General features: G+C 49.6%; 2 protein-coding genes and 1 long non-coding RNA gene across 6 annotated transcripts in view; 2 read left to right on the top strand and 1 right to left on the bottom strand.

The window, feature by feature from the left end:
* Vps45 (vacuolar protein sorting 45 homolog) overlaps window positions 1–3,181 on the top strand; it is a 53,753-nt gene extending 50,572 nt beyond the window's left edge. For both annotated transcript variants that reach the window (XM_078027658.1, XM_005331147.4), the window contains one exon: window positions 2,552–3,181. In XM_078027658.1, the coding sequence (XP_077883784.1) occupies window positions 2,552–2,639 (88 nt within the window). In that variant the 3' untranslated portion in view covers window positions 2,640–3,181. The remainder of the gene's footprint in view (window positions 1–2,551) is intronic.
* A 4,263-nt stretch (window positions 3,182–7,444) lies between these two features.
* On the top strand, window positions 7,445–15,169 carry Plekho1 (pleckstrin homology domain containing O1). Of its 3 annotated transcripts, none has more exons than XM_078027652.1 (6): window positions 7,445–7,602; window positions 8,061–8,207; window positions 11,666–11,806; window positions 12,456–12,560; window positions 12,907–13,008; window positions 14,373–15,169. In XM_078027652.1, the coding sequence occupies exons 1-6, from the start codon at window positions 7,573–7,575 to the stop codon at window positions 15,057–15,059; spliced, it is 1,212 nt and encodes a 403-aa protein (XP_077883778.1). In that variant the 5' UTR covers window positions 7,445–7,572; the 3' UTR covers window positions 15,060–15,169. The 3 variants fall into 3 exon arrangements, with proteins under 3 accessions (XP_077883778.1, XP_077883779.1, XP_021586084.2); XM_078027653.1 differs by having other exon boundaries at window positions 7,448–7,602; window positions 8,070–8,207; XM_021730409.3 differs by lacking the exon at window positions 7,445–7,602 and adding an exon at window positions 8,562–8,644 and having other exon boundaries at window positions 8,071–8,207.
* A 1,872-nt stretch (window positions 15,170–17,041) lies between these two features.
* LOC144368537 (uncharacterized) lies at window positions 17,042–19,161 on the bottom strand. The gene is made up of 2 exons (XR_013428302.1): window positions 18,699–19,161; window positions 17,042–18,543 (listed from the first exon to the last, which is right to left on the bottom strand). It is a non-coding gene; the product is annotated as an uncharacterized LOC144368537 (long non-coding RNA).
* Window positions 19,162–24,451: the final 5,290 nt, after the last annotated feature.

The following is a 24,451-nucleotide window of genomic DNA, read 5'->3' as shown; positions in this document are numbered from 1 at the left end:
ACCAAGAAGAGCAGCAGTGTCAACTCACCCGTGACTTAGTGAGTCTCTGGTGTCACCCCTGTTGACACCATGTCTCATGGTGAGCTGTGATTGGGACCCGTCTCTGACTGAGAGCCCCTGAAGATAAGAATCGTAACAGGTGTTCATTCCTACTCCTAGTTCAGTGCCTGGTTCACAGTGGATGCTCGGTAAACATTCATTAAATTGAATTAAACTGAATTGAATTGGATTATAGCACCACAGGAGATGGAGATTTTTGAGTTTGCATTTTAAGTGAGATTGATTTAAAACAAATCTAGAAAGAAAAATTATTCTTTTTGTTTTGTTTTGTTTTTAAACATAGACTAAATTTAGGATACAGCTAGCTACCAATATGTTCACTGCCCATAATCTTTTAAGCATTCTGTGCAATGACTCACCGAAGTCCCCAAATAGATTTTTTTTTTAAGTCACAATGGCCATAAGAAGCAAAATAAGGTTTGGAAAATATAGTGTTTCCTTTTTGCAGTCAGCAGTGTAGGGTCTTGTTGATATACAGAGGAGGATCTTTTAAGTATAATTTTAGCAAAGTTATTTTTTCCTTTGTGTTGAAATGAAACACAGATCACCTGATAAGTTCCTATAGGGCTTCTCACTTGTTTCATTCTTACTAGAAGTCACTCATCAAAGACCTGGGATGCTCCCTTTCGAAAAGCAGCACCACCTCGTTTCCTAACACTTGTCTTCTGACCTCCTAGCGTTCCAGTCCAGCTGGCCAACAGACCAGGCCACCCCGAGATGCCTGTATTTCAGGAGAGTAAATGAACTCAACTTACTCCTTTCCCTCTACTTAACTATTTTTTTTTCTTTTGCAAAGGAGTTTGGAATTTAAATCCTTCAAACCCAGAATCTTCCGAGTCTGAAACTATGAAACAATAATAATAAAGTACCTGGTCATTCTTTCAACCCTTTGTCTTCTGTAGATCTGTCTCCTTCTGAGAAAGTCCTGAACTTACTTATAAATACCATCCAAATAACCCCTGTGTTATAGAAAAGGTTCTCTTGCCAATGGGTTGCTATTTTAATTAATTCACTTCTTCAGCATACCTCTACTGGGTGCCTTTGCTAAGCCCTGGAGAAACAAGCTGAGTGAAAGGTAGTCCCACCCTGAGGAGTTCATGATCTATTTTGGCAACAAGAATATAGACAGTGCCATGTTAATAATACAGTACTAAAATAGCCCTAGGACTAAGTGATAATAGTGGTAGAAGTGACAGTTCAGCATGGGGGGGTTGTGAAGGCTTTGCAGGAAAAGTGATTTTTGATTCTTAGCCTTAAAGATAAAAAGGATTTCGGCAGAGAGAGAAGGGGCAACCTTACATCTCAGACACAGCACAGTAAGAGCAAAAGTATGGAGGTGTGAATGTTTGTGACACGTTTAGGGAAGAGTGAGTGCTGTTGGGCGTGGATGGCAGGGACTACCCTGTGGGACATTGACCTAGACAAGTGAGGGGCAGCCTTAAAATTCAAATCATGCTGAAGGGCACGATGTCTAGTCCATGGGTTTGAATCCCAGCTAAGCCACTCACTAGCTGTTGTGACACTGGCAAGTCACTTTACCACTCTACAACTTTTTTCATTTTTTCAAATAAAGATAATAGGAGCAGCTATTTCATAGGGCTTCTTGTATATATATTCACACATACACGTGTAAAACAGTTCTCTGAACAAAATAAATACAACATATTATCAGGCCACAGTAAATGTAAATACTAGTTATGATCAGGCTACAGTATGAAGGGCTTGAAACTTTATATACATTTTTCTGTAAGTAAAAGGTTTTAAAGAAGAGGTGAGAGTATGCAATGTGATATAATCTGTATTTTAGAAAAGTTACTCTGGTGTGTCTTTGGAGAGTAGATAAAATAAGGAAGAAACTCGGGCACAATAAAAGTTCTGAGACAATTTCAAGAGTATAGATAGAAGATGCTGATGTAACATGGTCCTGAGTTAATATAGGAGCCTTGCCCTTTAAAATTCTGGGTTCCTATCTAGAAATTTCAAACTTAAAATCTCTCAATCCGTGTGTGTGTGTGTGTGTGTGTGTCTCTCTCTCTCTCTCTCTCTCTCTCTCTCTCTCTCTCTCTAGTACTAGCAACTAAATCCAGAGATGCTTTACCACTGAGCCACATCCCCAGTCCTTTTTATTCATTTTGAGACAGGGTCTCATCAACTTGCCAAGGCTGGCCTTGAACTTAGAATCGTCCTGCCTCAGTTTCCTGAGTCACTGGGATCACAGGCCTGTGCCACGTCACTCAGCATAATATCAGTCTTAACAGACGTTACAAGTTTAATCTAAAACACACAGTGAGGACCCCGGGGAGGACAAAGGGACTCTCCTTCTACTGTGGGCGTGTTAAGGCTCAACTGAGAACTTGTATTCTACACCAACTATCAGACCAACGCTTTTGCATCCTATTCGTATCTCTGTAGTTCAGTGTCCTGAGCAAGATATTCTGTTTTTGAGGATACTTTTGCTTTTCCTTTAAGTAACCTCAAGTCTTCTTGTCAGCTTCCTAGAGGAAATTCTGGCTTCTGGACTGCACAGCCGGAGCAAGGAGAGCTCTCAAGTCCCTTCCAGGCCAGCAAGCAGGAGATGAGATGATGGTGGAGAACGTGGAGAACGGCATGGCTTCCCCCTGGCCCCCACAGCCTCCCACTGACCCGAGGGCTGGGAGAGGGTCTCGTGCTCTGGTTAGAATTCATCTCCTGGCACCTGTGGTTCCTGAACTGCTAGCACACACACCCAGACTCCCAGAGATGCGCTCGCTGAGAATAAGTCTGAACCCTTCCCAACCTACTTTTCCTGTGGTTTCTTTATCGAGTAAATGTATTCCTTGTGTATTTGACAGTACAATCACTTCAGTTTATGGTGGATTTTGTTGGGATCTTACTTGGGAAAAGAGTTATCAGAGCCCAGGGGGTTTAAAAGTAATCATGTATGTACATGCCACCTTCCTCGATTTCCTCTCTTCCCTTGGCCCTTTTTTTCTTTCTATTAACCACATGCCTGCACAACTCAGTTCTGAGAACTTACCGTGTGTCTTTAGAGAGCCATCCAAAAATTGTCCCTACCCTGGAACTTTCTGTGGCACTGAGAAACCATGTATGACCACAATAAAAAATTCATTTTGTGAAGTGATACGAGTGATTTCATTTTATTTCTTTAGGCTTCCTTTGTGGAAATTCATAAAGTGAGGCTTGAGATGACTTTTTTCTTTTAAACATTTTTTAGTTTGTTTTTTTAATTTTTATGTGGTGCTGAGGATGGAACCCAGTGCCTCACACATGCTAGGAGAGTGCTCTACCACTGAGCCACAGCCCCAGCCCTTGAGATGACTTTATACCAGACAACACAGGCATTGCCTCTACCCAAGGGCATTTAAAGTACACCAAAGCAAGAATTATCCTGGTATCAATTTGCCTCTCTGGAAAGCAGAAGAAAGTGATGGCATCAATGATGCCAGGAAATCAAGGCACTCTCAGATCATCATAGCAAAAGCACCACAGTTCAACCTCCCCTTTGTCTTCTGTGGCTCAGTTTCCTCTTTATAGTAGGGGAGCAATACTGTACCTTCCTCCCAGGATTGTTAAGGGTTAAATGAGATGATAATACCTGTGAAGTACTGAGAACATTGCCTGCTCTGATGAAGGTAAATAAAATGGATTCCTTTCTCTAAGTTGGGGAATGAAGGATTACTATGCAAAGTAACTGGATTCCTGTGAATGCTTCAGTGCAGGGAAAGAAACGGAAAAGCTGAAAGATGGGTCCCTCCCCATTTTCTCCACTCCTCAACTCTCAGCCTTGTTTCCTTACATTCACTCATGGGAAGCCATCAGGATTCTGTTCACAGTACACCTAAGATCAAAGGTTTTTTAGATAATTTTTTTTTAAATTCTTCAGTTTTTGTAAGTTTTCAAGACTCTGCACTTGGGGAGGCAGTATGTTAAATGCAGCATTCAACAAGTTATATAGTCTTCAAAAAAAAGTGGAGAATTCCCTCCTTCAAGTAGAAGTACCTGTGCTTCCCTTCCTCTTGACAAAATAACTCTGGAATTTAAAAAAAAAAAAAAAACAGACTTCTTATATCATTCTCTTCATTATTTGCTTGCTTCCATTGTGGTGGTTCATCTAACAATATCTAGAAATCTTAGAAATGAACACTACCCACAAGGAGTTTTTTTAACAGCACTTCAAAAAAAATGGCATTTCTTTGGTAACAATGACTCATTTTTATATCATTTACAGAACTGAATCCCTTATTTCTGGTCCTTAATTTTCCCTTTTAAAAACATCATTTTGATTAAGGTCTTTTATGCTTTTTTTTTTTTAACAGTCATTGCACATTTTATGCTTTTAATAACCCCCTCCCCTCAGAGATTGAAACACCCTAGTCAAAACCTGTGTCCCCTTTACAAAAGCCAAAGGATTTTTTTTTTTAGAGAGAATTTTAATATTTATCTTTTTTCAGCGGACACAACATCTTTGTTTGTATGTGGTGCTGAGGGTCGAACCCAGGCCGCACGCATGCCAGGCAAGTGTGCTACCACTTGAGCCACATCCCCAGCCCCAAAGATATTTGTTTTTAAACAACTGTTTGGTTAACAGTTTTTGCTCAGTAAATTTGCAGGCAGCAAATCACAAGTTTTTACCTCTGGTAGTCTTCTTTTTCCCATAAGTGGAGTTACCTATAAAATATTCAATTGAATAATTACTGGCACTGATATCTTAAGAATGGACATAATTAGGGAGGTAACCCCATCATAAGACCTCCCAGTATCTCACCTTCACCAAAGACGAGATAAAAATTGGCTTGAGCGTTATTTTTGTAGTTTGTGTATATGGTAGTGTCAAGTTCATTGAAGAGACAGTGCTATAAAAATGTGTAAAGAAACCCAAGAGTGCTTATTCCAACTTCTTAAGCTTTTCGAAAACAGTCCCCCATAGATCTAAAATCAGGTGCTATGAGGTTCACCTGGTAAAAGAGAAATCAGCTTTAAGAACAGGTCAGGAGAAGAGTGTGGCATGTGGAAAGAGGGGTGGCTGCCATGAGAAAGGGAGAGAGTGTGAGGGATCGTAAGGGCAGAGTGATTGGAAGAAACAGTACAACAGTTCAGGTTAATGAGAGAGAGGGAGAGGGAGAGAGAGAGAGAGCCAGCCAGAGATTTATGTAACATCTTAAGGAGCAGACAGGCAGAGAAGGTTCTGCAGCCCACATGCATCTGCTCTAAAATCTGAAAATTACTTTGGAGGGTTACTTTTTATGGGTCCCTCGGCCTGATGTTTCACAAAGCTGTAGCTCCTATGTGATGCAGTGACAAGAAGCCCTGTACCCTGCCTTTAGAAGGGACTCAGGTATCTGTTGACTTAAAGAGCTACTGTGAAGGGAGGAAGATAGGGCAAGTCATTGATTCTTTCTTTCTCATAAGCCAGAATCTGCTTGAACTTTACTTTTTTTTTTTTCCTCCAAGTGCTGGAGATGAATAAAACCCGGGGCTTTGTGCATGCCAGGCAAGCATTCTACCACTGAGCCACACCCCCAACCCCTATTTAAACTACTAATCCAAACCATTCCAACCTGCCTGGCTAAGAAGCCCTCAAAAAATCATGCAGGCTGGTTTCTTCACCACTGTCCTAATATTGGTACATTTTGCTTCCTCTTACTCATGTAGCCAGGATTTTTTAAATTCTTTTTTTCCATCACTTTTTAAACCGGATGGGAAATAGAGACAGTAGGAAGGAGAAGATGGTTTGAGAAATGTGTTCTGGGGGAGGGGGGCGCGGGCATGCACAAAATCTGAATAGGTGACTAGTGTCAGAGAGCCTGGATTCAAATCCATTTAGCCAGTAACGTGTAAATTTGGGCAAGTCAGTAGATTTGCCATGCCATCTCCTCATTTCCCAAGTGGGGATGTTAATACTTTTCTATATGCCTCACAAGGTGGCACTAAAGATTTAATGAAATGATGAGTATTTTTAAAGGATCAAGTTCTGTATCCGGCTAAAATAAAGGAACGAGTTAGGACGGTTATTATTGAGAGGAGTATCACTGGGTTAGGAGGAAAGGCGGGTCTGTGAACAGAAATGGCATCCCCCTTAAATGTGACAGATACCAGAAAAATAAAAAACGTCCTCAGCCCCTCAATCCACAAATTTAGCCAACGTTTTATCTTGAGACATCTCCGGAAAAAGAATTTTTGCTTTTTTTCCTACTCTTCCGTGCCAGGGATATTTAATTCATTTTGTGGTTGTTGTGTGCCTCCCATATGCCAGGCAGAGTGTTTATTAGCTTACTGTCATCTCGTGATGAGCCCAGAGAACGATACTCCTATTTTCGAAGGACTTTCCCAGGTCATCTCCTAGACTCCTCTTTCCTTGATGATGGAAGTGGCAGTCCATCCCTCACCATTGAATATGTTGAGGACCAGAGGCTCAAAGAAATGCAGTGACTTGATAAAGGCCACAGAGTTGTGATGAAGCCAGTGGTCACCGCGGCTTTCCGACCACCCGCCTCCCGTCTACACGAACTGAAAGACGGGAAGTTGGCGAGGTGTGTCCTGCACGCTCTGAGGCAGACCGGGCAAGAGGGGCAGCAGAGGTTCCCCTCGTCAGAGCATCCTCTGGGCCCTGGGCCCTTCCCTGGCCTGGACTCCAGTGTAGACAGGATCTGGGGCTACAGGGCGGGGCAGGGGGACAGACCCCCAGGAAGTCTGCGCCCCACCTAGAGTCACCTTCCAAGTCCCCTGGTGTAACGGATCATGGCTTTGGGGACAGGGCTCTCTGGCCAGCACTTGGGCCGCTGCGTCTGGAGCTCAGAGACCCACCTCCAGTTTGGGGCCACTCTGCGGCCCCAGAGGCCCGGGGCTCTGTCACTGGGGAGTCCGCAGCCCCCTCGTGCCCCTGCCAGCTCGGCCCCTTGGAGGCACGAAACTTTTCCCCGACACCTGACCTGCCCGGTCACTCTGGGCCCGGGAGGGGCTCTCGGTTTTTGCCTTGGGCTCGGGAGGGCGGTGGAGTCGGTCTCGGGGATCTCGGTCTCCCAGCCCGTGCGTCTCCGGGGTCCCCCCGGCCCGCGCGACGGAGCCCCGGCGGCCGGGCGGCGGTCCTGGAGGCGCCCCCATCGCCGGGGCGTCGAGGCGGGGTCCCGGCGGAGTCCCTCGCCCTCCGGAGCCAGAAACAAAGGCGGGAGCGCACCCGCCGCGGCCCCGCGCCTCCCGGCCTTCGGAGCCCGCAACGTCAGCGGCCGCGGATGGAGCCGCGGGGCGCGGGCTGGGCCGGCCCCTGCGCGTCGGGCGGCGCGGGTGGGCGGCGGGGCGCCGGGGGGCGGGCGCGGGCGTGCGCGAGGGCGAGTGCGAGGGAGGCCGGCCTTCCGTGTAACCGGAGCGACAAAGGCAGAGCCGGGGGCGGGCGCGGGCGCGGGGGCGGAGCGGCGGCGCCGGGACCTCGCCGCCAGCCTCCCGCTGGGCAGGCGCCCCTGCGAGCCGCCCCGACCCCCTCGCGGGGCGCACTCGGCCCGCGCCCGCGCCCTCGGGATGATGAAGAAGAACAATTCCTCCAAGAGGGTGAGTGCGCGCCGGCCCGGCGTCGGGGCGGCGGGCTGGGCCGGGAGGGGCGGCCTGCGCGACCCCGCGCCCGTCCCCGCGCCCGGCCCGGGGCGCCCGGCGGCGGGGCTTTGTCTGTCGACTCGCGTCGGGGGCCGAACTTGGCTGAGTTTCCGCCGACCCGCGCCTGCTCCCCCGGCCCTGGCCGCCGCCGGCTCGGCTCCGCGGGGCCGTGAGACAATGAGAGAGAGAAGGAGGCGCCGCTAGCCCCGCGCTGCCCGGAGGCCCGAGCGCGCGAGGCCGGCGGTCGGGGCCCGCGGAGGCCGCCCCCCTCCGCCCGCAGTTTCGGGGTCTTGGGGAGGGGGAGTCGCTCGGAGCCGAGACCTGGCCCCGGGGGGCGGCGGACCTGGGCTTCCAGGCTTGGAGAGGAGCGGGCCGGGTCCGCTCAGGGTCTGGTCCTGATCTTGTCCCCCGGACAGGGGCCTCAGGAGGGGAACCATCCGTCTGCACCGCCCGAGAAGGTCGGCTGGGTCCGGAAATTCTGCGGGAAAGGGATTTTCAGGGAGATTTGGAAGAACCGCTACGTGGTGCTGAAAGGGGACCAGCTCTTCATCTCTGAGAAGGAGGTAGGCGCCCCAAGCTCTAACTTGGCCCTGCTCCCTCGGCTTCCCCTGCCCACGGGGTCTCCCAGCAGAACAGTGGGCATTCGTCCTGTTGTGCGGAGAAAGGTCACCCCTGAGCCAGAAGACCCGAGTAGGAATCAGGAGTTGCTTCCTATAAGTGTTTTTCTCTTTGCAAATACCTCTCTGACAGCAGCAGCGATTGTCCCCTAAGTTCTCAGCGTCCCCTGCTGTGCCTCCCACCTGTCCTGGCCTCCTAAACGTGGACCATTGTCCTCCTTTGCTATTGTTGCTGGAACACGATGTTCAGCTTCCCCCCGTCCGGCCGCCACCCTGACCGGCTTCCTCTCCTATCTGCAGTAGGGTTATCAGTAGCACAGCCATCCTGAATCATGGAAAAGACACGACCCGGGCTGCTATCTTTTGACTCCAGCAGTGGATCTGTGAGTGCCAGATAGTTACGTTTGTAGTAGTCACTGTTCCCAACCGGTATGCTTGGTGTAGCTCACCACTCCAGTTCAAGAAGAGGGGGCATTTAACTCCTGTCCTGCCCCCTTCCTGCCTACCCCTATTTGTATGAGAGGGGATAAAGATGCAGGCGTGAATCCCTGTATGTCTCTGCATGGTTTTAGCTGTGTAGTTAAACATGAAAACCACAGGCCACATTTGGTCAGAACCTGCATCCAGATCATTAGATCCAAGCTCTTCTCCCTTTTGTCCCCAATGCTTGGGATGGATACCACAGTATCGTACTGGAAAACTGGAATTGCTGTTCTGTGACCTGTACTCCCCTTAGGATTCCTCACCCCAGGCTATCCGGGAAGCCCTCTGTGAGTCTAACCTCTTCTGCTTTTGGCAGTAGGCACTCTTATTCAGTAGATTATATGTAGGTAAATAAATCCTTTTATGGTATTGAAACAGACACATGTTCAGCCCGGAGAAAGTACTCATCTGGAAACTGTATCTACTGAGGCAACTAGGGAAGGGCAAAGCCATGCCAGGGCGGAAGAGATCCCCCTGCGGGGTGTCTGAGCCTAGCTACTCACTCTTGGGAACTTGCTGGTGGAGAGTCTTCGGGGGGAGGTAAGGGAAGACTTTGACAGGAGGATTGATTTTTAAGGGTCACCTCTGCCAATCACAAATCCTACAGAAAGATCCTACAGAAAGTTTTTTCCACAATTTTCTGGATTTCCAGTTTAGAAAGAAAGAGAGACAAAGAGTCAAAGTGTCTCTGTTGTCTTTCCCGAACTTGATAATAGCAGGAAACTCTAGTGAGCAACCGAGAGAACTTCCTACACGTCAAAGGGGGAACTAGAGAACAGTGAAAGGGTAGGAGAAACAAGTCACTTTTTTTCTTGTTTATTTATCCAAACAGCAGAGTTTGGGTTGAAGGAACATGGTTGAGCCTTGTGTGTGGAGAATGGGATACAGAGCCAGGGAAAGGCTGGAATGATCTCAGCATGGTGTCCTATGAGTCAGGAGCATCTGATCAGTCCTGAGGCCAACTGACCCCCTGTGGGGAAGGGTATAGCAAAAGAGGGAACAGCATATTGATGTTACTTTTCTTGAGAGCCTTTCTGCCTGCTACTGTGGGCCTGAGTTAAATGTGAAATTGACCGAGGAATCCAAGTTTTATTCTGTTCACTTCCCAAAAGCTCCAGAACCAACAGATTCAAGATTTAAACAACAACAAAAAAGCATAGTATATTTGTAATTTATGTTTTAATACACAAAAAAAATTCCTAACTCTCTTTCCCAGAGTTTACAGCAATCATTTTTTTGTTCTTTCCTCCTAAAAAGGCAGGGTCTCCAACAATTACTTCCACCATAGAACTCCTTCTGTGTTTGTTGTGGATCATTTTCCTCATTTTCCAAGGGTGCCCTTTCTCAGGGCTGGGGCATCCTCTGAGCTGGATCTTCGGGAAACCTCATGGTAGAGGAAGTTAGGTTCTAGACAATTCTTAGCAAACGTGAAAAATCCCTTCTTATGGGCAGTGGGGGAAGAATCAGAGGAAAGGAAATGTTAATTTGGAAGATGAGTAAATATAAATGAGATCTTAAGAATTAGCTGGGGGGAAAAAACCGAACACAGTGGAGAACAAGGCTCCCAGGAGTGTCCATCTTTTCTGGGCATTAGAATATACTTGTTCTACTGCTCGTCTAACCTCGGCTCCTACCCCTGCCCTACAGTGGCTAACCTCTGTCCATGTCTCCTGTTCCCCGAGCTCAGTATCAGCTCGTGTCCCAGCCAGAACTCCTTGCCCTTCCCTCTCCCTAAGGAAAACAGAACAAGTTACTCTCTTCCCCTGGCTGCGTACACACACCCAGCGCTTTCCTCTCCAAGGTTTCTGGCTTCTGCTGATAGTCTGACTCTGGGGAGGAGGGAGGGGAGGACGATGCGTCATCCTGCATCCTGGCCCCGTGTTTCTGGGAATTGTTCTTGGATGCCCCTGGCAACACCTTGTCTCACCTCCACCCGTGACCCTTCAAGGCTTCTGGTCACTTCCAGCCCAAGGCCAGGCATGGCTGGGAAGGGGTAGCCCTGGAGGCGCCAAGCCTTGCCCAAACGAAGGGAGCTGTGAGATCATCTGTCCTCACCATCATCACCCCCTGGTCCAGGACCATGTAGAAGGATGGACAGACCCACTCCACCACCACGTAGTCCCACGACATCATGCCAGAATTTGGGAAGCTGGCTCCTTTGTGAACCAGTTCCGGGCAGGGAGGTATATGTCTTCCAGGGAAGGACTGAGGCTGCTTTTGTGCTTTAACATGTTTGCTTAATTTAAACAGAACAAGTTCTGGTGGTCTGTCCTTTTCATCCTAGGAAACATGGCCATTCTGAGGTGTTCCTAACTGAGCAGAAGAGGGTAGACAGGCTGCCCAATCTGGATGAGTCTCTTCGTAGTCGTCTATGTTAGAGGAGAGCAGGTTGGGGACAAGAAGGCCACCGTGTAAACTTGAGAGGCCAGAGGCCGCCCTTCATTCCCTCCAGACATTTGAGAATTCGCTGGGGGTGGAAAAACAGCTCCCTCCGCTGAACTGCGGAGGGCCACCAGGTCTTCCTTACTTGGGAATGATCAGATCGGCCCACTCTTCATGTCCCTTTAAGGGCTTGAGCCTTTTCTGCGTCCTTCAGTGGATTCATGGCGAGGAGAGGCTCTGGAGGCGGAGGCTCTGGAGGCGGAGGCGGTAGCTCAGCTGAGGAGAGTAGAGGACAGTAGAGGAGAGTAGGGTTGGTGGTTTAAAGAGAAATCTGCCGGAGGACGGAGGACTCGGAGGCCGCCCGTCGGGAGCCCCGTGACGTAGAGCCTCTGTGTGGCACGGGTCGGGTGGCCCTGTCCCGTGGTCCTCCCCTCTCCTCAGGCACGGTCAGGTCCCCAAGGCCTACCTACACTGATATTTGGGGGGAGGGGCTAAGTATTTTTATCCTCCTCACCCCCCCCCTTGGGTTTCTCCCCCAGGTAAAAGATGAGAAAAATATTCAAGAGGTGTTTGACCTGAGTGACTATGAGAAGTGTGAAGAGCTCCGGAAATCCAAGAGCAGGAGCAAGAAAAATCATAGCAAGTTTGCTCTTGCGCACTCCAAACAACCCGGCAACACAGTAGGTACCTCCGCATCCTGGACACCAGGGCACTGGAGGGCCTGGGAGGGGCAGAAGGAAGACCTCCCCCCCAGATTCTCCCTCTCTGCAGTCCTGGCTCCCAGGTCCCGAGCTGCTCTCCTGCTGGCTTTTATTACTTAACCAGAGAATATTGTGGCCATTTCCTTCTCTCCAGGCCTTTGACCTGTTCAGCCACAAAGTCCCTTTACCTGCGTCCCCAGCAGCCCCCATGCCTCTCCCCCGCTCTAACCCTCGGGCACACCTACATACACACGTCCCCTGGGAGGAAGTCACCGGAAGGCGATCAGGGTTCTGACTAATTCCCCTGGTCTAAGGAAACCAGGGAAGCCATTTCTGTCACCATCTACTTCCTCAGACATAGAAAGATCTCAAATATCTGTCCTTTATCAAACCTCCTCTGAGTCTCTCCAGAGCCACCTACCTGCTTAACTCCTCCTCAGTCGTTTCTAAAACAGAGTCCGAGCCGTGGTGACCGGCAGGGGCAGGAGCTGGGTTTCCTGGAGTTAGGGATGACTCTGGAAGCAGGAGCTGGATCCCAGAGAATGCGATTATGATTTCCTGTTTCTTCACTGTCGAGGTGAGGCGCCAACTCTAACACCCAGGCTGAAACGAGACTCTCCCCTCACAGGCACCCAACCTCATCTTCCTGGCCGTGAGTCCAGAGGAAAAGGAGTCCTGGATCAACGCCCTCAACTCCGCCATCACCAGAGCCAAGAACCGCGTCTTGGATGAGGTCAGGGGCTCACTGTGGGGAGAAGGATGCTGGGACAGAGGGAGGATTATTATTCGGGGGCCCTACTCACCTGCTCCCCCACCAGCCCTTCTTTTTTCTCTCCCTTTTGAAATCCTTGTTCTCCTGTACCTTCCAAGTCTGTTCTGCCAACTCCTCTTCCCCAACATCACGATGCATGAGCCGAATTGGGGGAGCCCCCTCACATCCAGTAAATCTCTTTGCCTGTGATTGCTCAAAAGTGGTTTATGGGGTGCGCGTATTTCCCAGTCCAAGCACCCTCGGGACTTGGGGGATGCTGGGTGGGACAAACAATCCCAAGAACACCGCTGACAGTACTTCTCTTCAGGTCACTGTTGAAGAGGATAGCTATCTCGCCCACCCCACTCGAGACAGAGCGAAAATCCAGCACTCCCGCCGCCCCCCAACTCGGGGACACCTCATGGCTGTGGTACGTAAGCCTAAAGAAGTAAACGTTGTCGAAGGGCTGATTCGGGGTCAGTGTGTCCCAGACAGAACTGTCTACCACCACCGGCATTTGAGGAAGACCTTGATAACAAGATCAATACCCCGCATTCTTCCTGATTCCTCTGAATCAGAAATATTTATTCTGCAATAACATCCTGAAAGACAGACGCAAGCTGCTGCCATTTCCTTCTCCCGGTGCCTTCTCTGGGAGACCTCTCCGCCCTAGGCGAGCCCTTCTACTTAACGTGCCTTTTCTGAATTCCTTGGATGGAGATTGGAACTTTTTATCTTTCTGCGACTTAATTTCTCCTGCTTGTTTCCCAGATTCTCTCCTTACACCTACCAAGAGCTAAGACGTCTCTGCTCTCAGTAATTTCATTGTCTTTGGGGGGAAATGAGATGTACCACCCAGGAAAATTAAAAATAGAGAAGGTGAATACCATACAAGATGACGTAAACCTCTGTGTGGTGGGTAGCTGTCTTGATGAATGACCATGTTAAGATCTGCATGGGGGCTGAGGATACAGCTCTTGCCTTGCAAGCACAAGGCACTGGGTTCAATCCCTGGCATGCACCCCCCCCCCCGCAAATACAAAAGAACTACATGCATTCAGAGGAGGAAGGATCACAGCAAACCCCTGTACCATACAGTCAATGGTTTCTTTCATTGATCTGAGCTCTAAGTTTCTAGGAAGTAGTAGCATGAATGTAGACTTTGGAGTCGGGCACAACGTAACTTTGTAGTTAACTGTGTGGTTCCTTGGAACTGCATATCTGTAAAATGGGGCCGTTGAATATCCTTACCACTTTTTAAAAACCACTGTATTCTGGAACAAAGAACACGGTTTGGCTGGGCCTGTGGTGCACACCTGTAATCCCAGTGACTTGGGGGCTGAGGTAGGAGAGTTGCAAAGTCAAGACCTGCCTTGGGAATGTATCCAGACCCCGTTGGTTGGCTGGAAGGTAGCCTGGTGGCTGAGGTGTGGCTCAAAGGACGCAGGTAGAAAAGGACTGTGCCAAGTGGAGCGTCCTGTGTGTGCCAAGCCCAGTACTGTGCTTGGAGCCTCTGGTAGAGGAAGTAGACACCCCTCGGGAAGCTTGTAGCTAAGGGGAGAATCTGGGTAACAAGCAGGAGAAATGAAGTCGCAGAAAGATAAAAAGTTCAAATCTCCATCCAAGGAATTAAGAAAAGGCTCATTAAGTAGAAGGGCTCGCCTAGGGAGAGGTCTCCCAGAGAAGGCACGGGGAGAAGGGGATGGCAACAGCTGGCGTCTGTCTTACAGACGTCACTGCTGAGATCCCTACTGATGACTGTTGACCGCCCTGATTTCCACACCTTCTCCCCAGGCTTCCACCTCTACCTCAGATGGGATGCTGACCTTGGACCTGATCCAAGAGGAAGACCCGTCCCCTGAGGAGCCAGCCTCCTGTGCTGAGAGCTTTCGGGTGGACCTGGACAAGTCTGTGGCCCAGCTGGCGGGGAGTCGGCGGAGAGCAGACTCGGACCGGATCCACTCTTCCACCAGCCTCCCTCGACCTTGGGAAAAGCCAGACAAGGGGGCCACCTACACCCCCCAGGCACCCAAGAAGTTGACCCCCACAGAGAAAGGCCGCTGTGCCTCCTTGGAGGAAATCCTGTCTCAGCGGGACGCCGCCCCAGCCCGCACCCTCCAGCTGCGGGAATCTCCAGCCCCCAGCCCACCCCACCCCGGCCAGCTGTCCCGGATCCAGGACCTGGTGGCCAGGAAACTCGAGAAGACACAGGAGCTGCTGGCAGAAGTTCAGGGACTGGGAGATGGCAAACGCAAGGCCAAGGACCCCCCACAGTCTCCACCCGACTCGGAGTCTGAGCAGCTGCTGCTGGAGACGGAGCGGCTGCTGGGAGAGGCGACCTCGAACTGGAGCCAGGCCAAGAGGGTGCTGCAGGAAGTCAGCGAGTTGAGGGACCTGTACAGACAGATGGACCTGCAGAGCCCCGGCTCCCACCCCAGACAGACCACCCAGCACAGTCAGTATCGGAAGAGCCTGATGTGAAGGACAGGAACTTGGTGGGGGCTTATAGATTCTTATCTCCAAGTGTTGCAGGATAAAAGTTTTTTATTTACCTCAGTCAAAAAAAAAAAAAAAAACCACTATTGAACTCACTGCTCTTGCTGGTGCCTGACCCCCTAAGCCTTTGTCCCCCTACCCACTGTCCTTACTCCCGCTCCTGCTTGGCCCCTATAACAGTAATAAGGAGCTTCCCTGCACCGAGGAGGACACAGTCTGCTCCTCTTACACACCCCTCCCACCCCCCAGCAGTGGGGAGGTGTCCAGCCCACGCACAGCCTTCCGAGTTCAGAGGGAGCTGCAGAAGAGGGGTTTCTCGTGTGTCCTATTCCAGGTTCTATCCGAGGGTGAAATTTCAGCTGCCCAACTTCAGTTCCAGGAATGTGGGGGACAGTGCCACCTGTCCCTGCCACAGGAGAAGTGAAATTTACCCCAGCCCTGAGGAGGATATGTGGAATTTAAATCTCCCTGCCCAACACTGGCTCCTCACCCATAGTAGTGAGTCTCTGGTCGAGATTGAACTACGTGGGGCTGGGGCTGGGGCTCCGTGGTGGAGCACCTGCCCCTCGTGCATGAGGACCCGGGTTCAACCCCGGTAGATCATGAAGCGAGACTGAGCTGCTAGGAGGTGCTTTCTCCATCTCCCAAGCCCTGCCGAGCATGGAGCCAAAGGTACACCTTTGGATGGTGGGACGGGTTTGGTCATTTGACTAGGGGGTGACTAACAGCTGACCCCATGGAAGAACTGAACTAAGAATGAAACTGACTTGCAATGCCGGCTGGGTAGGAGAAGGGGAAAACCAAACCTGGGCCTGGGTTCCTCTTTCTGCCAAGTGAGGCTTCCTGTTGCCACTCCCTGTCCCTCCTCAGGGCCTCCCACCAGTCAGCAGATCCAGGTCAGCTGTAACACTGTGCTCCCACCACCATGGTGCCTGCCTGCCTCACAGCCTTCTCTGAGGTCCGTCCCACACAACTCGTTTTGTTTGCTGCTTTTCACTGGAATTTTCTGTTTGCCTTTTCCGTACTAGGGGCTGAGCCAGGAGTGCTGTACTACTGAGGTACACCCCCCGCCCCTATTTTATTTTTTACTTGGGGTTGGGGTCTTTCTCAGTTGCCAGGGCTAGCCTCAAACTTGCAACCTTCCTGCCCCAGCCTCCTGACTCACTGAGGTTACAGGCAGGTACCACCCCACCCAGCTCTCTAAGGTTTCTGGGATCTGTTAGTAACAGTGCTAAGGCCTAGAAGAAAGTTGTGAAGGCAAGATATGAGTGATTTTTGGAAAAAAAGGGGTCAGAGAGCATCTGGATCAAGTGAATAAGGGATTAAAAACACACACATCCCCTGTGAGCTGCTCTCGATGGTCTTCCCTAGGTCTCTTCTCACAACCAAGAGCCAAGTCCTGGAGCTTCACTGGGGGAGAAGGGAGAGGAAATAGGGACAACCCACATATAGACACCAGTCATGAGCCTGTTGGATGTCAGGAAAGTTGGGTGGGAAGGAGAGAGGAAAATCCTTCTGGAGAAAGAGAAGGATTCGGTTCCTTTTGTGTGTGTGTGTGTGGTGCTGGGATTGAACCCGGTACCTGGTGCACACAAGGCCAGCACTCTGCCACCTGAGCGAGATCCCCAGCCCCCTTCTGTTCTTGACATTGCTCCTACAACCACATCAGATCAGGGAATCTCTCCAAGTTAAACTGTCTAGGGATGAGGGATGCCTGCTCTCTTTTTAGGCCCCCACCACTCACTGTCATGAAAGTTTTCTGTCGATGCAGCAGAGAGTTATCTCGTCTCTTCATGGAGGAAAAGGCGTTCTGTTGGATTCAGGGAAAGTGCACTTACTGTCATTACCAGCATCATCTGGGGGATGAGATGAGGGAACCTAGTTCTTCAGGTTTCCTGTCCTCCAAATAGACTTCACTCTCCAAAATTCTAAGCCTGGCCATCAGCGTCACCCATTGCCACAGATAGTGAAAGTCTGAGTTAAGTTTTTATTTTCTCGTTATGAGTCTCCATTTTTGTATTAATTTTATTTTACCAGCATTTTTCCTTTCTCTCCTCCTTGTCACTCCCACATAATGAGAAAAAAGACAAAAGCAAGAATAACATCGTGTGTCCCAACATGCCAATCATCTGTGGTTCCCAGGGGAACCGGGAAATGAAGGGAGACCTGCAGAGGGAATGGCAGGTGAGCAAAAGCAAAGGACCAAGGTCAGAGGAGACCTGGGCACTGGGTCCTGGGGTTTTCAGTCCCGGGAATCGGCAGCTTCCAATTCTCCAGCAACTGCCAAAATATCCACATCACAAAATTGGGGACATGAAACCAGACGGATCTGGATTCAAGTTCTCTGTCCCTCTTTAGTTATGAGGTCCTGGGCCAGACCCAAGCTTTCCGAGTGTCAGTTTTCTCATCTGCAAACTGCAGAACTGTTAATTGGGTGAGGACAATGGAGGGAAATGCATGCCGGTCAGTAAGTGGCTGCTATGCCTGCTGTCATCCGTGGGGCCCAGCGGGCAATGGACAGGAAGTCCCCGTGGCTAGACCCAGGTTGAGAGTCAGTGCACTAACTCATTATCACTTCGTTTTAGTCCACACACTTGACCAGGCCACACGCTGTGCCCGCTGTGCCCCTACCTCTTCAAAGGAAAGAGTGTGCCCGCTGCAAAGGGGGGGGGGGACGCTATTCCCAGGCTTCAAGGACTTCAGAACTTAGCACCAAGCCAGGCTTCCCACTAGAAAAACACAGAGTGCCTTTGTGGTGGGCTACCAGCAAGACTTCTGGTCTGGGGTTCGGCTCATTGGTTCATTGGCCTACCCTGTGGAAGACCCTGGGTTCAACCCCCACACCCGCAAATAAAGACAGTTTTGTTAATGTCGGCTGTGTGTGTGAGCTCAGGCACCGAGACAGGCTCAGGAAGCATTCCTCTGATTTCCCCTCCTCCTAGCACCTCTCTTCCCTCCGTCCTTCACTCCAAACCATTTTCCTGCAACATTTCTCTTAGTTCCTCCAAATAACTGTGTTAGGCAGTAAATGGATAGATTGGGTCAAGAGAGGCTCCGTGGCTACCTGGGGCAGCTTCCCTATTACACAGCTGCCAAAGGGCATTTCCAGGATGTCTGGACTTTCCTCGCTTCCTCTCCCCCAACAACTTTGCTGTAGGCTTTTTCTTAGCCAAATGAACTGGGAAGGGGAGCACCTTTGGGTGGCCCCAGGATGGGGAGAAGGGAAAATCCAGGGAGCAGAGTTGAGACATCGTGATAGATAAAGACGGTCAAGAGCCAAACGCTTCATTCCTAATTCCATGGCGTCTTCCTCTGCTCTCCCGGCCTTGGCCTTAAACTGTGGAGAGGTTGGGGGAGTGGATCCAAGCACAGTCCTGGTCTTCCTCCATTAGGAAGAGTGGCTGAGAGTCGGCCTGGCAGGCTGATGAGGTCATCTGCATGCAGTTTCCACAACCTAGCTGTAGGTCGTCTAGGACGAGAAGAAAAGGAGAAAGAAAGGGAAGAGGCACATGTTTTTCCAACCCTCACCAAGGCCACGCTAGGCCTCAGCTCCAACCCCAGGGAAATAGCTCTTGCCTCCCTCCTCACCCACTATCCCAACCCCGGAGCCAACAGCAAATTTACCTCCTTCTCCCCAGAAACCAGCCCCAAAGAACCTCTCCCCTGTCTGCACCTCACAGGCAAGCAGACCAGCCCACTCTACAGCCCTCAAACTGGGCTCCGCACCCTCCCCCAACACACACACACACACACACACACACACACACACACACACACACACAGCCGTCTCACTCCTGCCCTAAGCTCGGTTCTTTCTTTTTCTGCTATCCTTCTACCTCCCGGTCTCCCAACAGCAGCCAATCCCCAGCCTGCTCTAGAGCCACACCATATATGGAGAGGTTGGAAGGAAACCCGAGTAAAAGCAGGAACACACACACACACACACACACACACACACACACACACTCTCTCTCTCTCTCTCTCTCTCTCTCTCTCTCTCTCTCTCACACACACACACACACACACACACAGAGTTTAAGTGCATTTCTGCACATGATCTTGGTGTGCATCACATGAGTTCCACGGTCCCCGGTTCATCCCACCCACAGAATGAGGAACCTGTTTGCTATTCCCCACTTTTATTCATGCCCCAGGAGAACATCACTCCAATGGCTGCCTCTGACCTAGATTCCCTGCACTAATTACAAGCCTAACGAGATCTCACAAACACCCAACTTAGCACAGCTGAGACCCTCGAGGTCAATTAGTGCAGCCCAGCTCCACTCAGGAAATGAGAGATGGAGCCTGAAAGTCGCCTATGTGCCTTACCCAACCCCACGGCAGCCCTGGGGTTTGGAAGCAAGAATGGGGAGAAGGCAAAAATTAGCAGGACCAGTTTAAAAATAGGATCTTGGAGAAGTGTGGGGAGAAGTGCGTTAAGGCTGGGGAGCCGCTGGACGATGACAGACTCCCACCTCCTCCTAACTGACCATCGCATAGAGGCTGACACCACTCAACAAGGATGGACACAGGAGGCGATTTTCCTCAGGACTTCATATGAGGAACTGAAATTCATAGAAAAGCAAGCACAGGAACTCTGGTTCTGAGTCATGACCTTCAGCTCTGCACTCCTCTTCGTCTTAGCTTCCAGCTGGTTTGGGATAGCCTAGAAATCACCCCTTTCTTTCAGAATACTAGACCCAACTTCATTTTCCCCTTTCCTTCCTACAAATATTAAAACCATGACAGCAAACGTCCCCTTCCTCCTAATATTCCGTGCGTAAGTGCATTCCAACAAGAACCCAGGACCTCAAGCAAGCACTCTACCACTGAACTACACCTGCAGCCCTTCTTATTGTATTTCGTTTTGAGTTAAGGTCTTGCTAAATTGGCCAGGCTGGCCTTGAACTTGCAATCCTCCTGCCTTAGCCTCCAAGTCCCTGGGATAACAAGTGTGTGGTCTGGCTCTCAGGGTTCCTTTCCTTAGGCACAAAGCAAGACAATGGAGTAGCTTCTCTAGCCCAGAGTCCTAACCTCCATCCCTAAAGAGAACCCCTACAGAGGTGTCAGGGGGAGGGAGGGAGAGGGCTAGTGGACTGCTTTATATGCCAGAGGAGAAGTGAACTTACAGCCACCTCAGAAACAGAACGCTCCTGCCAGGGGCAGGCCTGTCATCCCAGCAGCTCAGGAGGCTGAGACAGAAGGATCCCGAGTTCAAAGCCAGCCTCAGCAATGGTGAGGCCCTAAGCAACTCAGTGAGACCCTGTCTCTAAATAAAATACAAAATAGGGCTGGGGATGTGGCTCAGTGGTTGAGTGCCCCTGAGTTCAATCCTTGGCGCACACGCGCGCGCACGCACACACACACACACACACAAATGCTCCTCTCCAACCCCCCCCCCCAAGGCTCCACTAGCCCTAGCTACAGAGGGCAGAGGGCAGCACTCTGCTAGTACTACACCGCCTTGTTCACAACTCACACTTACGCAGTAAGCAAGCGCCCAGAGAGCAGGACGATTCACATAATGTGCCACATCTATATGGTGGTAAGTCCCAAACCTCTCCCATCAAAGTCCTCATAGCCAAGGGCCTATTTGATACCTCTACCTGTCTAAAAGGAGCCTCAAACTTTGTAAACGGGATGGATCACTAAATGATCCTCGGCCAGGTGCAGTGGTGCAGGCCTGTCATGGCAGCAGCTCAGGAGCCTGAGACAGGAGGATCACAAGTTGGAAACCAGACGCAGAAATTTAGCAAGGCCCAAGCATGTTAGTGAGACCCTGTCTCAATTTTGTTTTGTTTTTTTGGTACCAGGGATTGGACCCAGGTGCTCTTAACCACTGAGCCACATCCCCAGACCGCCCCCCCCTTTTAAATAATTTATTTAGTGACAGGGTCACACTAAGTTGCTTAGGGCCTTGCTAAGTTGTTGAGGCTGACTCTGAACTCATGATCCTCCTGCCTTAGCCTCTGGAGCTGGTGGGATTACAGGTGTGTGCCGCCATGCCCTGCCCACAAAAAAAAAAAAAAAAAAAAAAACTGGAGATATGGCTAAGTGATTAATTGCTCCTGGGTTCAATTCCCAGTGCCAAAAAAAGGAAAAAGAAAAAGAAAAGTCCTCAATCAACCTCCCACGTACTCTTTTACTATGTGAGTTTACTGTTCTTCCGATTCAAGAGGCATTGCTATTTTTCCAACTGTTCCTCAAATCTTGTGACTTGGCTTTGACCAACAATAGAACATGCCATATGTGTAAGTTCCAGAGCTTAGGCCTCAAGGAAATGTGTAGTTTCCACCCTGGACCTCTTAAAATTCAGCTGCAGGTCTAGTATCCTTGATGTGACACCATGTGGTGAAGAAGGTCCCCAAACCGCATGGTTCCATCCCCACACCTAAGCCTGCTACCCAACCCAACCGAAGGCTATGAACTAGAGGAAAGCTGCCCGGCCGACCCCCTGAATTCTAAGGAAATCGCAAAGCGCTGTGGCCTTAAGAGAGTTTGGGGATGCATTTTTTTTAATATTTATTTTTCGATGGACACAACATCTTTGTTTTATTTCATGTGGTGCTGAGGATTGAACCCGGCACCCCGCGCACGCCAGGTGAGCGTGTGACTGCTTGAGCCAAATCCCCAGCCCAGTTTGAGGATGCTTTGTTACTCAGCAAAGCAAACTAAAACAGAAACTGGCTCTTGGAAGTAGGATGTTGCCATAGTCAAAACCTAAAACATGTGATGTTGACTTTGGGACCAGCTACAGAGGCAGCATGGACGTGCTAGTACAGGCTGCATGGTCAGGAGGAAATAGCCATTGGGACTAGGGAAAGGCCCTGCCGTGTTTTATAGTAGTTCATGTCACCTGCGGAAGTGGAATGTTCCTGGGAAGCCCACTCGAGATGGCCAGGGTGATGTCCAGGCGTCATGGCGAAAGTACCAACAAGGTAGGACTGATGAACTATGACGAGAAAGATGAAGTAACAGGAACTTTTCAGTTTGTAAGCAAAACTTGAAGGAAAAAAGAGGGCTGGAACAGTCTCCAGCTTTAAAAAAAAAATAAACCAACTTTCACCAGTGGTAATGTAAGAAAATGATCTGATCTAAGAAATCACTTGGCCAGTGAGAAAAAAATGGGACACTTGAAAAGTTCAGCAGTACAATGCATACGGGGACAGTGGAAATGGCCGGTTGACACTGCACTGCCTTCGTGTCTTAGAGAGATAAGGGAACGCAGCTAACACACCATGGAAACCCTCTGTGAAGGCCTCTGTCTCCCAGGCAGGAGGAGAGTGTAAGAGGACTAACTCTGACTTGATAGACGTGGAACTTCCAGAACTACCCTCAGCAGGCAGCCCTGCCATGCCAAGGTCTGGGCTCTGCTTGAGAATCCAGGACTGGAACCCTGACACATTAGTGGGACAATTGGTGCCAAACAAAGATTTTTTTAAAAAATCTTTGTTTTATTTATTTATTTTCTGTGTTGCTGAGGATCGAGCCCAGTGCCCTCATGCTTGGGAGGCAAGTGTGCAACCACTAAGCTATGACCCCATCCCCGCAACCAAAGATATTTAATTTCCAGTTTCCCCTCAACCCCCAGAGTCTTCAAAAGTACCCGGCCCTCCCCCATTAACAGCCAACATCAGGGGCTGGGATGAAGCTCAGCGGGTAGAGGGCTTGCCTCACATGCACAAGGCCCTGCGTGCAGTCCCCAGCACCACACCCCCCCACACACACACGTGCACCAACATCACCTGCCACTCAAGAAAAACAATACAGAGGTCTTTTCTTACAAGGTAATGGGAGTGCCCCCTCCAGATCTGCCCCATCCCTCTCCTGGCTGCCAGAATGATAACTGGGGCCAAGTCACAGCACAATTCAGCCAAGAACATGCTGGACCTCATTAGGGAGGAAAGAAAATAATACCCAACACGTACCAACAGAAGCTGGGAGGTTCCCGTGGATCTGGATATATATTTTTTTTCCCCTTGGTGATACTGAAGATGGAACCCAGAGCCTTGTGCATGCTAGACAAGTGCTCTATCACCGAGCTACATCCCCAACCCTGGATCTAGATTTTGATGATACAAGAATATAACAGTGAGTAAGAAAGAGTTTTTCAATTGGAGGGAACCCTCTTAGGATACCAGATTTACACTTCAGCAAGGACCACAGGAGATGGTTTGGATGTGCTCTTAGGGTACCCCTGGAATCCTAGAAAAAGTGATGCTCTACACTGAGCAAAGTTGAAATTCATGAATTTGCTATATCAGCGGTAAAGGAAGGAATTTAGAAGCTTGGGGAAGTAGACATGCTGAATGGATCTATTATCTGAGACTGAGCATGAGGTTATGTTTCATGGAAGATCCTGAGACAACATTCACCACAACTGCGAAGAGTGCAGCGCGAAGCTCAGTGATGATGGTTCTCTTCTGCAAGCCAGGCTTGAAGGTGGAGAGGGAGTAACAGAGCTGGGATTATTGACAGCAACAGAAACAAGACTCCCAATCCCACTGCCAAGCCAGCAGACCAGGGGCAGCAGTAGATCCCAGGGAGCCCAATCATCTCAGTGACAGCAAAGTTAAACAGCGGGCCAAGAGGACTTAACTCACACGGAATTAAGTTGGTTAATAAAAGTTTATAACCCCAGGGGCAAAATAGATGGGCAACCAACCAGGACACTGCTCAATATACATAATGAAATTCAATATATATAATAGATGAGCAGGAGCTTGATCGCAGTTGCCCCAATGCCAAGTCAAAAAGTCCTGAAGGAGAGAAAACCCATGTGCACTGTGGATGAGGATGTAAAACTAAAAAAAACTAAAGAGGGAATTGCCACATGACCCAGCAGTCTCACTCCTGGGTATGCCTCTAGAAGAATTAAAAGATGAAGCTCAAGGAAATATCTTCATAACCATGTTCATGGAAGCATTATTCACTGCAGCCGAGAGGAGGAAGCAACTTAAGAGTCCATCTGTGGATTAATGGATAATAAAATATGGTATAAACACATAATATAATATTATTCACCCTTAGAAAAGACGGAAATATTGTCCCATACTACAACATGGATGAACCTTAAGGAAATTATGCTAAGTGAGATAAACCAGTTACAAAAAGACAAGCACTGCCTGATTCCACGTATGCGAGGTGTGTGATGGCGTCCTGAGGAAGAGGAAGTAAACAGATTGCCAGGGGCTGGGCGGATGAGGAGGGACTGTGGAATGGCTCTGGAGTTTCACTATTACAAAACGGAAAAGTTCCAGGGCTCAGTTGCACAATATTGTGAATATGCTTAACACTGCTGAGCTGCACACTTAATGATTAAGATTATAAATTTTATGCTATTGACCACAATCTAAAAAGATGTTTTAAATATTTTT

The sequence above is a fragment of the Ictidomys tridecemlineatus genome, chromosome 11, assembly GCF_052094955.1.
Source record: "Ictidomys tridecemlineatus isolate mIctTri1 chromosome 11, mIctTri1.hap1, whole genome shotgun sequence".
Taxonomy (NCBI): Eukaryota; Metazoa; Chordata; class Mammalia; order Rodentia; family Sciuridae; genus Ictidomys; species Ictidomys tridecemlineatus.
Note: the sequence above shows the minus strand (reverse complement) of the source record. Positions and strands in the feature narration are given on the sequence as shown.